At 42.6% G+C, this 16,999-nt stretch overlaps 1 protein-coding gene across 1 annotated transcript in view; it reads right to left on the bottom strand.

Moving 5' to 3' along the window:
• Positions 1 to 2,427: 2,427 nt before the first annotated feature.
• MOCS1 (molybdenum cofactor synthesis 1) overlaps positions 2,428 to 16,999 on the bottom strand; it is a 32,258-nt gene continuing 17,686 nt past the window's right edge. The window contains 8 exon segments of the mRNA XM_068405402.1: positions 2,428 to 4,994; positions 4,996 to 5,860; positions 9,996 to 10,043; positions 11,533 to 11,653; positions 12,474 to 12,584; positions 13,270 to 13,382; positions 13,719 to 13,830; positions 15,124 to 15,185. Of these exon segments, the coding sequence (XP_068261503.1) occupies positions 4,808 to 4,994; positions 4,996 to 5,860; positions 9,996 to 10,043; positions 11,533 to 11,653; positions 12,474 to 12,584; positions 13,270 to 13,382; positions 13,719 to 13,830; positions 15,124 to 15,185 (1,619 nt within the window). The 3' untranslated portion in view covers positions 2,428 to 4,807.

The raw sequence follows: 16,999 nt of genomic DNA, 5'->3' as shown, positions 1-16,999 counted from the left end.
AGTGAATGTCACTCCAGTCTTCAAAAAGGGCAAGAAGGAGGACCCGGGTAACTATAGACCGGTCAGCCTCACCTCCATCCCCGGAAAGGTGATGGAACAACTTGTCCTTGGTGCTGTCTCTAGGCACATCAAGGATAGGGGGATCATTAGGGGCACTCAGCATGGCTTCACCAAGGGGAAGTCATGCTCAGCCAACTTGATAGCCTTTTATGAGGACATAACCCAGTGGATAGATGATGGTAAAGCTGTGGATGTGGTCTATCTCGATTTCAGTAAAGCGTTTGACACGGTCTCCCACAGCATCCTCGCAGCTAAACTGAGGAAGTGTGGTCTGGATGATCGGGTAGTGAGGTGGATTGTGAACTGGCTGAAGGAAAGAAGCCAGAGAGTGGTGGTCAATGGGACAGAGTCCAGTTGGAGGCCTGTGTCTAGCGGAGTCCCTCAAGGGTCGGTACTGGAACCAGTACTATTCAATATATTCATTAATGACTTGGATGAGGGATTAGAGTGCACTGTCAGCAAGTTTGCTGATGACACAAAACTGGGAGGAGTGGCTGACACACCGGAAGGCTGCGCAGCCATTCAGAGAGACCTGGACAGGCTGGAGAGTTGGGTGGGGAGAAATGTAATGAAATATAACAAGGGCAAGTGTAGAGTCCTGCATCTGGGCAAGAACAACCCCATGTATGAGTACAAGTTGGGGGCAGACCTGTTGGAGAGCAGCGTAGGGGAAAGGGACCTGGGGGTCCTAGTGGACAGCAGGATGACCATGAGCCAGCAGTGTGCCCTTGTGGCCAAGAAGGCCAAAGGCATCCTGGGGTGTATTAGAAGGGGTGTGGTCAGCAGGTCAAGAGAGGTTCTCCTCCCCCTCTAGTCTGCCCTGGTGAGGCCGCATCTGGAGTATTGTGTCCAGTTCTGGGCCCCTCAGTTCAAGAAGGACAGGGAACTGCTAGAGAGAGTCCAGCGCAGAGCCACAAAGATGATTAAGGGAGTGGAACATCTCCCTTATGAGGAGAGGCTGAGGGAGCTGGGTCTCTTTAGCTTGGAGAAGAGGAGACTGAGGGGTGACCCCATTAATGTTTATAAATATGTAAAGGGCAAGTGTCATGAGGATGGAGCCAGGCTCTTCTCAGTGACATCCCTTGACAGGACAAGGGGCAATGGGTGCAAGCTGGAACACAGGAGGTTCCACATAAATATGAGGAAAAACTTCTTTACGGTGAGGGTGACCGAACACTGGAACAGGCTGCCCAGAGAGGTTGTGGAGTCTCCTTCTCTGGAGACATTCAAAACCCACCTGGACGCGTTCCTGTGTGATATGGTCTAGGCAATCCTGCCCCGGCAGGGGGATTGGACTAGATGATCTTTCGAGGTCCCTTCCAATCCCTAACATTCTGTGATTCTGTGATTCTGTGAAATGGGACGTTAGCGGGGACAAGTGAGAGTTTCCAGAAGGTGAAAGCTACATTGCGCGTGCATTGTGAGGGCTGCCATGATCTGCAGTATTTGCATTTGTGTTGTGTTCGGCATGCACAGTGTTAGAGGTGCAACTTGCGCTCTTACAGCACCCTTCAGGAGAAGGAGGTGGTGGGCTCAGTGCTTCACATTGTTTCTTTTGGTTAGATCTTCAAAAACTTAGTTCCAAATTAGGAAGCAGCTCCTGGAAAAAGGATGTAAAGCTATTGTCCCAGGATTAGCAGCACTTGGAGGCTGTACCTGGAGGGAGAGAGAGACCCTCTGGCAGTACAGCTGCTGTCTCTGCCCTCATGCAGAGCACCTGCTGCTCTGCCCCTGTGCTGGGGCCCTTGGCTTCCAGTGGGGCTGCAGCCTGTGGCTGATTACAGCAAAGAGCTCAACCAACCAAACTTCCTCAGGTAGCAACAGGCCTTCTTGATAGTAGAAGAGTTGAGAGCTTTCCTGGAAGCTCAGGTGGATCAGAAGGGGAATTTTCCTTAAACTTATTCATGATTCAGGAGGGATGGTCTTCTATACAGGCACTTCCCCAGATCTCAGTTTCGGTGTGCAGTCACTCAGACTAAGAGGGAGAGCCCTGGAGGCACCAGTTCCTTATGTTACTCTGCAACACAAAGCAGCACTGTAATACACATCCACTGACTCCGAACAGGCATGTCGGAGAAACTGGGATAATGATGAGAGATGATAAATTAGGATGCTAAACCTACAGGATTACTCAGTTTAAGAACAGCCAGATAGAGATGAGTTTCACTCAACAAAAAAGAAATAGAAGATTTCTTATAGTAATAAGTTATTGTGACTGATCCCTTGCTAATTGCTGACTAATCATTGCAACTCATAAAGTCTGTCTTGTTGCTTGTCCTGAGTTAACTATTCATAGAAGCTTATGGATTAAAACTAGGTGTTCCTTCGAATGAATAAAAAGGGTATTCAAAGTAATGTAAAACACACTCCATTACAACTAGTATTTATTAAAAATGCAGTGGACAATAAAAAGCAAGCCTCCAAAAAGTAGTCAGTTCATCAACATATATTACATCATTGCCCACCCTGAACCACTGAAACATACAGCGCGATCAGATCACTTCTCTTGCAAAATGTTCTGTTGACTCATGCTTGGTTCATTATCTATAAATGTGCATAGTTTCAAGACTTGATAATGTAACATGAGCATAAAATGGCACCAAAGTCTCTTCGCCCAAAGCTTCCAGCCACTCTCAACCCAAGAACATAGTGAAATGTGCGTAAGTAGCAAGATGTGCGTGGCAGTCATGCGTGTGCTCTCTAGTCCCTTGTATTGTCTTGAATCCTTTGTGTGAGCTTTACAGCATGACAGCAAACTTCTCAGAAGCCAAAGAATCATATGCCCCAAAGCATCATTTTATAATTACTATGTCTAGTTTCCTTTTAGTTTTCAAATGTCTAGAGACTGGATGAAGGCAGGGAGGGCAGGGTGCATTGTGCGTGGTGGGGGGAGTCAAGTGCTTGTGTAAGTTAGTTTACTGAGCAGGTTACACATGTGCTTCCTTTTCCTGGCAATTTGTTTCCACGCTGAGCTAGGGAAACGTTTGTGCTATTGGCACAGTAGCTCCACAGATGAAAAAGGTATCTTGTATTTGCAGGGTCAGCTGGGATTGCTGCTCAGTACAGCTGTCCTAGGTACACTCCTGGGAAGGAGCAGGAGTTCCCCTACTAGTACAGCGGTCCCAGGTACACTCCTGGGAAGAAGCAGGAGTTCCCCTACTATTAACTTACAAACACATCAGTGATATCAAGGAAATTGGGAATGTAACACTGAACATAGGTGTGCAAATGTTCATGGAGTTTGGGCACCAACTTTTCCAGACTCCTTCCCCTTTCAGCTGTAGCTGCTATGTGGGTCACCGTATGTGCCTTATCTCACTGTGACAACGAATAAAGAATCAAATTAATTCACCTTTAATAGAAAAAGTGCCTTCTGTGGTAATGAGCATAGGAGATTTGTAAAGGATAAGCAAAGACATTTGCAGTAAAACATGTTGCCTCCTCATCTTAGCCCTGTGCTTACTTTAAGGGAGCAGGATGTGTGTGACAGTGTGGTGTGTACTTTACTGATGCTCACAGTAATTTAACCTTATTTCACGAGAAGCAGCTACTTGCAAAGCTTAAGATGCTTTTTCAGTAGCCTCTGACAGTATTAGAGCTGTCTTCAACTCTCTGTGTGTATGGAGAGGGAGTACCCTGAATCATATGCGACTTCACATTAGCCATAACCACGAGAAAGCAAGTAAACCAAAGTTGAAAATACTGTTTAGAGCATTTAAATTAACATTTGAAAAGGATCCATCGGTAGGAACAAAACAACATTGAGTAATCTCTTACCTAGGATAGTCAATTATCAAAGCTATTTTATGCTACATGACAGTGGCCACTGGTACATTTGTGGGGACACTTAAGTGCTCTGAGGCCACAAGACTTCCTGAAAGCAAATTAGAGAAACATACAGGAAAACACTCTGGCCGAGGAAACAGTAACTACCTTACTCTTCCAAGTGGCTACTAGTCACAAAGTTTGTTTTATCTGTCAGGACTCTTGCTGGTTACTAGGAGTTGCACTGTAGACTTAAAAACATGGAGTCTTCTGGGGCTTGGTGTAACATCTATTTCCAAAGTCAGGGAGACCTGAAACCTACTTCAGTGTATGGCACAATTAAGCCCTTAAGCATGCAGACACAGGGCGTCAATGTATTCGAGCACTAAGGTCAAAATGCTGGAACATGCTTCTAACATTGTAAAAGGTACCTTTCAGATCAGCAAAATAATTCTTCCAAACCCAGAAATCCTGTTTTCACATCATGTTTTAGAGAGCTGGGCGGATGCCATCTTTTTTTTTTCTTTTGAAACTGATATGTGGGTTATTTGCCACTTACAGGCAAGGGAAGCAGTAGCAATGCAAAGGGATGGGAGCTGCCCCTCTGACCCTGGCTGTTCCACAGTTATAATCTCTGCTGTATGGTAAGGTTCCCAAGCTATGTTCTTCTCATTGTTACCTTCTAAATTCAACTAAGGGGGTCAGGGGGACAGACACAATTCTGAAAACTTAATCCTTGACTTAAAAATAGTTGCCAAATAACAGCACTTTCAGCACTTGCTTCATTTCCAGAGCTCACAGTTGCACAGTGTGATGACAACAGCTGTGAATATTTCACAGCAAGAACAGAAAAAAACCCACACACTTCTGTGGTGTAACTAGGAATCTTTGCTCGAGCTCATGGTGAGGACACTGAAATGAAGGTATTGGCAGAGTGGAGAAGTCTGTCCTCTAAAAAAACACGTATGGTTATCAACAGGGTTCAGTGGCTCCACTGTTCACCCAGCAGGAAGCTGACAGGGTAAGTCAAAATTGGAGTCACAGGGTTGTTATATGGTATACCTGCTGAGGTCTCCATGCCTACCAGCTGTGCAAAAGTAGTTCTGTAAGAGGCTGAACATGAGCAGTGGTCACCTGGAGGGCTGGAGGTGTCTGGATATGATCTAGACCCTTGAGAAGTCTCCCCTCTGCCCACCTGTCTTACTAAGCAACTTCAACTCTTCAATCACAATGTCATGAGTAACTGCTTTGCACATGTCATACACAGTCAGGGCAGCCAGGCTGGCAGCTGTTAGAGCTTCCATCTCCACTCCTGTCCTCCCCCAGGTCTGACAGGAGCTGCGAATCACCACTGCGTATCTGGCCTCATCCAGGCTCAGAGACACCTCAACGTGGTTGAGGGTGATGTTGTGACACAACGGGATCAACTGGCTGGTCAGCTTGGCTCCCTGAATTCCTGCAATCTGGGCTACTGCCAGCACATCCCCTTTCTTCATCTGGTTCTGCCTCACCATCCCGAATGCCTTCTCACCCAGGCGGACCACAGCACCAGCAACAGCACTTCTTCTTGAATCTCGCTTCCCTCCAACATCAACCATTGTGGCCCGTCCTTCCTCATCAGTGTGAGTCAAGTTGTCAGAGGCACGAGGTACCTTGGTGCAAGATCCCAAATCCCTGGTACAGAATTCAGATCCTGGACTTGCCTCTTTGGACAGATAGTCCACAGAAACTTGGCCAACAGGAGAAGCCTCAAGGCACTTTGTGTCAAACGTGGAGCTTGGGTCCTTCTGGAAGACAGAGCAGCCTCTGAGCTGGGTTTGTAGAATTCCTGTCGTTATGTGCCACTGTTGCTCTGGGTGAGATCCTGGCAGGAAAAGTTGACCTGTAAGCTTATTTTTCATTAATGCTTTTCGCATTTGTTTGGGTGAACTTGCTCTCAAAGTCAGCCAATGGCTAAATGCGTGGCCCCGCTGTTCTGAATTTGGGGGATTCTGTAGGGCATCTTGGCATAGTGAGAATGACATCAATGCAGGCTCTGGGGGAGGAAAAAAAGTAACATGAGAATACATCTTACTATCTGGAAAGCTAAGCTAAGTCTGCAGTAGCTGAGAACCCTGTGAGAGCGCTGCTTGGGACTTTCTGTATTGCAAAAACCTCAATAAGCTTGCAAACATCCACTTTTCTCCTCAAGCTCTCTCTCTTCTCTCTCATCAGTTCCCTGCATTTGCTGGTTTGTTATCACAAACCCCAAGGCTCAAAACACTTATTTCACGGTCCCTGACAAGAACAACCAACTTGCTTTTGAAAAGTATCAACACTTATTGAGAAACAGCAGCCAAGAAAGCTTATAGAAACATCAGTTCTGAAGAAAAGCAAGTCACAGAATCCATTTGAGATTGTCCCAGCACCAGTCATCTTTGAAAGCCTGGCAGGGTTAACAGGAAATTCTTGCACTCAGATTCTCAACTCTGCCTTTTCCAAACACCCTCCTCCCAGCACAGGTGGCTGCACTTCCTGCTTTCATCTCCTGCAGGGAAGGTCATGCCAGCACTTGAGGACAGCAGGGACCAGAAGCACAGCGTCTGCAACTGCACTGTCTACAAGCTCAGAGGATGGCTCTGTGATGGGAACCTCTCTTATTACTACCAGCTCTTACCATGTTAATGACAGCTGAAGTTTAAGCACTGGAAAAACCATGCTTCCCTCATTGACAGATAGATTTGAAATCTACTCAGAAGTATGTTCCAAGTTGAGCTGGCAGAGCTCCCAGCTGGCAGAGAGGTAGTAAGCCCTGCTGCCCCTTTTCACCATTTAATCCCTTGATTTTGGCATTTGCACAGGGCTAAACGCCAATTGTCAAGACAGAGAGTCTTTTTCACATAAAAGAAGTGATTTGTTTTTTAAGTAAAGAAAAAGTAGTATAGAGGTAAGTGGCTAAGCCCTAGTTTAATAGCCTCATTGATAAGCATATTTCTTTCTTTCTGGAGCTCCGCCTCTCTTTGCTCTGAGAAACTTGGAATTAGGTTTTGCTCAATAACTTCCTTTGGTAGCTCTGGTATTCAGGGACTCCCTTACTCATGAGTTTTCAGACTGCCCACAGGTGAATCAAAGCAGCTTCCTGGCCCCTCTGCACCTTGCTGAGCTATCTCTTTTGCCCCCCACCTACAGTCATCTCTTTTGCCCACACCTGCCCCACCTTGGACTATCCACAGGACAATAACACAGTGTGGAGAACCCATTGGTTGTGACTCCCCCGCCCTCTTTTTTTTTAAAAATAAACCAACCATTCTCCTCTTTGTTAGTCCCATCCTCTGCTTTAACAAGACTGACACATTTAGCACCTTTTTCATCCAGAGTACCCTCCAAACACTGATCTGAAAGTGCTGATTACTGAAGCTTAAATCAAGCATAGATTTCATGATTTTTTTTTTTTTAAATCACTGCAATAATTTAAATTCAGGCAAAGGCCCTTTTTGATCTACAGCTGATGTCCTATCCACTAAAATTAAGATTCCTGCAAGTTTAGTGGTAATGTGTTTAGCCTCAGAGGAATGGGATTAAATGGACATAAACATTTTCAGTGCAACATTGCTCTGCTTTAGAAGAGCACAGAAAATTGTGTTTATTTCACCTTTCTTTCCCTTGCTCTTTAGGCAGCAGGGCATAACCTGAATATTCCTTTTAAAATCCAGGAACTCAAAGTACTCTGTTCTTCTAGATTCCCTGATTAGCTTTAAAGCTAAACCCCTGGCAAGGTGTCTTGTCTTTAAGAGAAGCTGGACTGCAAAGGCAGACAAGTACTTACTTCCACAGGGTAAACACATGTGGGTGGGAGCAGGGAAGAGAAGTACTGTTTGTTCAAGTAGAGTGGTAAGTAAAAGGACAGCAACAGACAGTAATGCATGCAAAGCATCTTTACTTTTCCTACCAACCTACATTTTCTTCAAGTTGTACCTAGTCATCTCTATTGTCACCCAAATTGCTCATATACCTACAAAAAAAACAGATAACGGTTTTCTACAGCACTATATAGAACACAACTGAAACCATTTGACCAACTGCATCTCCTTATATTCTGTTACTGCACCTTAAGTTTAATCGTGTAAGCTTACAACTAGCACAATCTTGAGGGGGAAAGAAGGCAGGACATACTTAAATTAAGGAGGAAATTCCCATAACTGAAGTGAACTAGTGAGGAAAACAACCTGGCAAAAGGAGTATTTTGATTAAAGGAAACAGGATACAAACCATAGAGCAAAGTATCAGACAACAGAAGTGCAGGGAAGAAGCCGGGTTTGGCTTACTGGGACTAGCAAAACCAATTAGTGATTTCCACAGCATTCATTAAGTTTCATTAAATTAATTCCATACACACACCCCCCACGGACTGCTTGCACACCAGCAGTATTTGAAGTTTGTAAGTAATTCAAAACACAAACAGGAAATCTAATGATTCCCCATGTCACAGTGGGATACTCTCCACTCATCTCTAGTCTCTCCACTGATGTGGTGACTGCCAGCAGTTAGTCTTGAAGGGACATGGAACAGCTGAGGGAGGACCTGGACAGGCTGCCTCTTTTACTGCATGTCAGACAATGTTAAAGCACTTTTCAAAAGGAAATTGGATGGATCTGATCCATAGATATCCAAACATTGCTATGAATGCTAACTTTGGAGTGTGGGGATTCTTTCAAAGGCATCTTGAAAAATTATGTAGGTCCCAGTGAGCTGTCAGGAGTTTAATACAGTATTTTTCATCTTAAAAAAAAAAACCTTTTCCTCATGCAGCTAGTCAATACACACTTTAAATAAAGGGTCCTCTTTCCACTTTTCCTGGAACACAATGCAGCAGTGGTCAAATACAAAAGAGCGAAAGCAAACTGAGAGACAGTCTTGTGCCACTGAATCCATTAACTTTAAAACTCAACATGGAAAATGATGGTTCTTTAAAGGGGGGCATTCCCAGTGAAAACCTATGTTAAAAGACCTCTGTAGATCCTATTTCCTAATCAAGGCAACATAAGTACAAGCACCAGAGTCTAAAAAAAAGAGCAGTTATTATACCACCTGCAGCAAAGACCTGCAAATCAATGCATGTTACCCTTCCTCCCCCGACAAGGGTACCTGTTTTAAAAGCTGCGTTTTAAGCTGCACAGCAGCTAACCTGCTCCAGAGCATCAATGGGAGGATGAGAGTTTGGCTTTGAAACATATCATTCACCTCTTCCACCCTTGCTGCATTTTTTTTCCCCTTGATGATAAGAAACGACAGAACAACTTCCAATTAATCTCACAATGCTAACTCTTGCAAGCATTTCTTAAGTCTAAGGAAGAATAAAGGTATTTGGGAAGATAGCTATCTATCTTTCTTACAAAACAGGGAAAGTTGGGCATGGAGAAGGTAAAACCACACTGAAGGAGATGTGAAAAATCAGTAAGAAATCCTCAGCAGTGCCACATTGCTCATGAACAGAGCTTCAAGCAGAAGGGACAGTTACCAAACCTCTTCAACAGACACAACAAGGAGAAGAAAGGCTCTCGGTCCATAGGGCTGGTCACATACCAGATACTACAGTTTCCATGGTTATGTTCTGAGACTGCAGCAATAAGAGGACATTCCAAAAGAATGAAGCCCCAAGTTTCAGATTCTGAAGTAAAGTAGTAGTGAGGTCGGTAAATTTGCATTTCTGTCAGGTTACTGGCTTGATATATTATAAGAGAAGTTGAATTTCTTAATCCAGGGAAAAAAGTCCATCTTGCATCCTTTACGCTTCTATGGCTATATCTGCTCAATTTCATAAAACTCACCCCAAACTGCCTTACAAGTTACTATACTATTATTGTTAAGCACAAAGAAAGCAGATAGAAAATAAGATAGATAGGAAAGCTAGTGATCCCTTTGGAAAATGTAATGAATTTTAAAAATTAGAGAAAACAAAACCAGTGCTGTCAATCAGAAGACTGGATAAGGCTTGGTAGAGACATAAAACCTTTCCTCCTCTTTCACTTCAGCAAGTTAACCACAACTGCCTTTTAAGAAAGAAACCCATTTCTAACGTAAGCCAGAACCAAACACAAGTTAGACTTAAAAGCCCAATCCACTCTGCTCCCCCAAAGACAAAACCCAAACAAAATCATTTTATGTTTATTACGTACTGATTTGTCACCCACCAATCAGGATCATTGGCCGGTTTTTCATCTGGGAAATGTTAAACATGCCTAGAAATGAAATAAAGAACACATAAAAATCCTAGCTTTTTAGGTTTTAAGTCATGCATCTGGTTTATATATTTTTTTTCTGCTCTTCACAGTACAACCTGCATGCTAGGAAAACCAAAGCTCAATAAAGACCAAGGGAGCTGGAGGAGGGGGAATCTAGCATGGTATTATTTAAAACCATAGCTGTCACAGCCTCCAAGCATCCAGCTGCTATAGGTGTATCACACTGTAGAACCCTTTCCCAGAAAGCTTTCCATAATCTGAATTACAGTCTACCTACTACAGAATTCAAACGAACAACCTGGGACTATCTTGTTTCTTAACAATAGCATTTAACTGTACTAATTCTATGGCTAAAAGCTGTTAACAATGCTCCAGTTCAAAGAAGGCCAATCACAGAAGGCCCCAGGGACAATATTGGGATTAATTCAAATTGAAAGAAAGAAAGACAGTGTCAGGTAAATGCTGCTCATGGCAAAATGCCTTTACTAGAGGAAAAACACTCTGCCTCCCCCTCCCCCACTTTCCTAAATCAGAAATTCAGAAATGAATGGTCTAAAAGAAAAGGAACCAATCCCTCCACCCCTTCCCTTATGTTTACAAGGCACTATTTAATCTGGGTCAGACCAGAGTACTTTGCAAGTTAGTCTACACTCAGATTTAAAAGCTTCCTTTAAATTTATTTTACACATCACGAAAAAGGGGCAAAACCAACTGTTAGTAATCTGGCAGAATCTGCAAGAGAACAAAAGGGCCAAAGCATGTTTTTAGTGTAAAAGGGACTATTCCATGATCACAAAGCCAGTTCATGTACCACAGGTCAGCATTCCCAGCTGCAGCCAGATTATGAAAATATGGTTAGGTTCAGATGTGACTGAAATATAGTTTATATCAATATAAATTCAAAAAATACTAATACAACCTGAGGATGTGTCTGCATCATCATGGACCCCGTGTCCAGACCTTATGCAGAGCACTAGATGAGTGGCTACACATTTCTGCATACTCAAAAAGAGATTTGTCACTTAACGTGTTAATGCAGTAGTTGGACTGACAGCTCAGTTTAGCTTTAGTACTTATTTTACAGCAAACTAATTTTAAGAAAAACGGGATCCAGTACAACTCCATCAATTTTTGCTTAGCTTTACGCTTTGCTGTTGTTATGGTGAGCAGTGGTATTTGCATCTATTTCTTTGAAGACAAAAGTCTATCTGAAAGACTTTTGGATGGTCTGGATTCTAGCTCATGTGGATGGTTACAAGACTCAAAACTGACATCCAGATTTTGGAGTAACTGCAGGACTGGTATGTTACCAGCTTTCTACCAGACAATACACTTAGATAGGAAAATTCTTTCCTTAGTTAATGCAGCTTCATTCAAGAAGCTTTTCCTTCTTTCTTTCTCCTGGTAAGTCAATGCATCCTACAGCAGCACCAGGACATTGTTTTCCCTAGTCACTGCTGTTATTTCTCAGGTACAACAAACATACCAGCATGCTGTTTCTTTTTTCTGCCCACTGCTGCTCCAATGATTTGAACCAACTCTTCCTCTGAGGCACCCGAACGCAGATGGTCTCTCAAGGACACTTCTGAATTTCCAAAAAGGCACACCTGCAGCCAACCCAAGGAAACAAAAGAGAAGAAATGAGAATGAATAAAATAGCTTTTACAAGTATTTTGTACTTACCTCAGTGTAAAGAGTTTTGAAGAGGCCGATCCTATTGAAGAAAGAGAACATTTATGGAGATTATTTTCTTTATCTCTCTTCATGTACACACACACGCAGAGCCACATTTACATAACCTAAGCTCACTGGGCCTTCAGGCTGTGTCAGTCATCTGATTAGACAGCAGCACAGCTGTTGTCAATATCAGGTGACAATGTGTAAGTGCCAATTTTTAACTGAAAACTTTAATTTCCCCCCCAGAAACTGCCAGTTTCAATGTGGCAGGAAGTGGTTATCCCCCCGCTTTCTACAGCCGTTGAGCAAATGTACAGGCTGCTCTAGAAGGAGAAGAGTTGCAAGAAGATGTTTGGTGAAACAAGACAGGATCTTTATGGAACATAAAAGCCAAGTCCTCACAGCTGCTTGGATCCTTTTAATGGGAAATCATCTGCTTGTCACATGTTTAAGATGTGTCTGAATCAAAGATTAAAATAAATGTTTATATTTACTGGCCTTGCAACCATGTTTTACAACTGAAGTTAACTATGTTAGCAAAACAGAGAAACAAAAAAAAAGGTGATGTAACATCTCCCTAACAGCCCAACAAGCTTGAATAAGAACACATACAGGATAGATAAACAGGAATTAGCTGGTAATAATTATGCATCTTTCCATCCTACTTTCCATCCCAGCTACTTTTAAAGGAAGAATTTCAACATTACTTCTGTTGCATGAAAGCAAAGAGAATCATGTTTCACTACCAACCTTTAGGTTCCCATCTGCTGTTATCCTCAGCCGATTGCAGGATCCGCAGAAGTGCTCCGACATGGAGGTGATAAAGCTGATTTGTCCCTGGAAATGCGGCACCTTATAACTCTAAAGAAATGCAGAGGAGAAAAAAAAAAAAAAAAAAGAATAGTCAAATACAGACTCCTAATTTTTAAAGCTCCACTTGCCCAAAGACCAGAAGACTTTTTAACACAGATTTTCTTCAGTTCTAAGGACATACGAGAGAAAAAAAAGCAAAATCAGCTTTGTCAGGGGTTCCAGTCCATTCTGCCCTGTTCCTGGAAATCACAAACTTGATAAATGTTTGCTCTTGTAGTTATCAACTGACAGGTGATGCCAGTAGGCATGCCTTTACTCAGGCAGCCATGAGCCACAGATTCATGTAGGCTAGAAATCTCCCATGTGACCCTGCACACTCTAAAGCAATACTGTTATTTCACTAAACAATTGTTTTGTCAGGCTTGTTAATGTGCAGTCATAGACAGATATAGAGTGACAAAAGTTTCAAAAGCTGTAAATACAGGACACAAGCCTGCCATTCTTCATATCTGACTGAGGCATCTAGTAAACACATTGTATTTCTAAAGGTGAAGACTATGACCAGTGTTTAATAATAGTCAAATCGCATTCAGGTAGCTTGACGAAAATCCCAGAATTATTGATTATTTTTTACTTTGCTTGTCAAATATAAATGCTGAACTTGGGAGAATTCGGGGATTTAAGGCAGGGAAAGAATGGGGGCACATTTCACATTTTCTTTGACTAACCCCACCTTGGCAGTGCTGGAAGTTTCACAGGGCAATTTCTCCAATTCAGGCCATCGCTGTTTAATTGTATCAAGCATTTCTTTGTAGCTCACCATCTTCTTGAAGTTCCATTTATTGCCTAGAATTAACAAAACCAGTATAACCTTAGACTGTGGATTTTATTTTTTTTAATTAGCAGAGCACCACCTTTACATTCCCCACAAATCTCAGTTTTCCCTGTAAGTGTCCCAGCCTCAATTAATCCTGCTACTAATCCTTCTCCAGCTTATCCAGCGAAGACAGATAGGTAAGCTGCAAAAGATATACCATAAAACTTAAGGTAATTCCTAATTCCCAAAAAGAGCTCACAAAAACTTCCAGAGACAAGCCCACTGGGTGAATAACCACCAAGCAGATTCACCCATGTCCAAGGCACACTCCACGCCATGAAGAATCTCAAAGCAGGACTGCTTACCATCAAAGGGCATGTATTCTATGAACCGCACATCAACAGGTAAATCCTTTGTGAAATCCACAAAGCTCAGTAGTTCATCCTCATTGAAGCCTCGCATCACCACACAGTTTACCTGCAGGAAAAGCAGACACCTGGAATTAGTGAGCAGAGTATGACTTTCTTCCCTCTTACACAAGGCTTCATAGTCCTTGCAGAAGGCAATGTAGATAGAAAGAACATTTTTTTTTGAAAGAAAATATGATGAGAGAAGTTGGCAGGATTGCAATGGTACAGACGATCATTTCTGCCAAACTTGCCTGTCAGTTTTTGCATCCAACCTAACCAAAGTTGTTAAAGTTGCCTTGCTAAATGGAAAACTAATAAAAGCTAGGTAACAAAGGCATTGTTTTACCCACCTAATGTATGGCAGTTTTTACTGTCTAAAATGACAGCTCCACTCCCCAGTCCTACATTGTACGGCTTCTGTAAAAGTATTGTCAGGGTACCTTCTATAGCACTCTTTATGGCAGCTCAAAGGCAAATTCCCCAGACCAGGAAGCATTCACAGTGCACTCCATAACCATAGGCTGCAGGATGACTAGCTCTGTGTTCCTCCAAAAGAGGTTAAAACTGAGTTTTCGGCACATTCCTCATAAACAATTGGAGGCTCAGGTCCTCTGTGCTTTATCTGAAGAACCACAGACTGCCCAGTTGTTAAAACACTCCCTGTTAGCAAGGCAGACTTGCATGTCCAAGCATCGTGCATCACAATTCTTAAGATCTTTCAGGAAAGCCTAAAACCTAGTTTAATTTCAAGTGTTTTTCATAGTTCTATAGCCTAAACCACTTACATGTAATAGACCTTCCAAAACACTGGTGAAACTGAAGGAAACCACAGCTGCAGAACTGCAAACAGCTGAGTTAGGGTGAAGTTTCATGTTACAGCTAAGTTGGTCTACCTGCACCTCCAAAGGAGGACTTCCTTTCCCTATCTCTCCCACTGGCACTCATCAGAGTCTGCTGTAAGCAGCTGAAGGAGATAAAACAGGAGCAAATTAATGTCTTTCTGCAGGGTAGTTTTCTGCCTGTTAACTCCCTTGGCCAAGTTCACAGCTGGGTCAGACAAGTGCCAAATTAATAGAGGGGGTAGGAAGAGGCAAGTACAGAGCATGACCACGCTGCAGCTAGGCAATCGATATGCTATGTGGCAGTATGAACCTGTACCCTCAGCTGCACAAGGAAATTATATGAATTTTCCCCACTACCTCTTGATGTGATCTTCAATCTACTAAAATTTTTCTTCAGTTTTACCAAAAATGATTCAGAGGGGTGGGGAATAACAAATTCTTCATCAGGTGAACTGTATCTTTTATCACAATTTATGCTAAAACACAACAGTTTCAGAGTAAATAAACACTAGCTTTACCTTAACAGGACGGTAGCCAAGATCAGTGGCTTTGTAGATTCCTTCCATTACCTTGTGAAAGCCTAAGACACAAAAAGAATAAAAAATTTATTTTTCTTGTTTAAAAACAGAATGCAAAAGGAGGTTATTAAGTACAAGACAAAAAGATGACAAATAAAACCCAATCTGATTCAGTAGACAGGGCTGCACGTAAGAAGAGCTGCAAGTAAAGAGACTACAATTCTGCACACACACCCTGTGCATCCCCCAAAGGCTGCCAGTGTTACTGTGGTCAAGTCATTGAGGTCGATTTTTTAATTGGTATTTGGGCAGTCAAAAATATTGATATGATTTTCTGCATCTTTGGACATCCATCTATCATATGATTCTCCACTTCCCCATATGTCAGCTTTGCCTTGTGTTACGTTCTTAAAGGGAGTGCAAAGCATTTGTGAACTGCCTCCAGATGCAATGAAGAAAGAGTAATAAATTAATATTTAGTTGATAATAATGGCACACGTGTCTTCACTAAAATGGCAGAATCTCCCTGTTCTGAGTCAGACAGCAATATTGCTAAGTGAATTTAGAAGGATCTTTCTAAAGTGTGTGTGGAGGGGAGTGGGGTTAGGAACAAACAAAAGCCCCTCGATTCCCTGTTCATCCCTAGCTAGAGATGTAATTGGTTTCCCAAAGCTACTGAGATCATCATTTTTATGACTAAACATGTGAAATCGGTGAGCACAACGTGGGGGGGGGATTAGAGCATTTAGGAAAGCAATTCAGTTGGCTTTTGACCCTTGAAAACAAATGAAAGATGTCAAAAACTGCAATGACTTCAAGGAATGAAGTGCCCCAGCCTCACCCTACCATTTAGTGTGGCCTACACTTGTCAGCTGCTCCTAGTTAATTTAGGACAAGTATCTCCATCCCTACACGTACCTCTTAAACTTGGAAGAAAAATAAAGCAACAATGCAATTTTGGAATTCCAAAGGCCTTTAGGAAAGCCTCTTAATCATCTCATTCAAACCACACCTTCTGTCAACTTTAAATAAAGTTAAGACCTTTCATCAAGATAGCAATTTTAGATTTGACATATTCCTTCCCGGCCACACTAACCAGCTGGCAGAGAAACAAGGTGATAGTAGCAAGAATGAGACAGCAAGCTATCAAGCTCTGCGTACGCATTTCTGGTGAGTGGGTGTGCTCAGCTGCCGGCACCGTGTTTGTGAATGTCTCTCCTACCCTGTCAGGTGTTAGACTAAATTCCCTTCCCGTTCTGCACATTAAATTCAGGTATGAGAGACCAAACACTACATTAGACAGAGTTCCTTCTTCCAAAGCTGTAGTCTTCAACAGCAAATACTTTACACATGCTAGCAAAAGGGCAATATCTTCCAGAAGTTTGTGCTGACAATCCCTGTGCTGTTCCTAGTCATACGTTCTTCTGTGTAGGTCCATCACCCTCCTTTCCCTATCTCTTATCTACTGGAAATCAAGATTCTCTAGGGGAGAGATCATACGTTCATTAATCTGTAGGTGCTTTACCAGAAATGAGCAATAAGTCAATAATATTCTGTGCATACTTAATATTGGATGTGTTCAAGATCAGAAAAAAAGGGAGATGCACAAAACTTTCAGTGAACTACTTTCTGGCTTGTAAAGGCATTATAAGGCATGGACACAGGAAAGCAGAAGATGCTAACCCATTTTATAAGCCGGTCCTAATGCTACTCCTGGCTGCAAAAAGAGAGGTGAAGAGCAAGGAGAATACAGCGAAATAACTCTTGCAAGCAACTGTTTGAAGTTCTGACTTGTCACCCTTCTCCACCTACTTGTTTTGCATGCACCCAGGAAGTTTGCAACACTGGTGGTAGCTTTCATTCCAATTAAACAAGT

Source organism: Nyctibius grandis, chromosome 1 (genome assembly GCF_013368605.1).
Source record: "Nyctibius grandis isolate bNycGra1 chromosome 1, bNycGra1.pri, whole genome shotgun sequence".
NCBI lineage: Eukaryota > Metazoa > Chordata > Aves > Nyctibiiformes > Nyctibiidae > Nyctibius > Nyctibius grandis.
The sequence above is the reverse complement of the archived record's forward strand: the minus strand, read 5'-3'. Positions and strand labels throughout refer to the sequence as shown.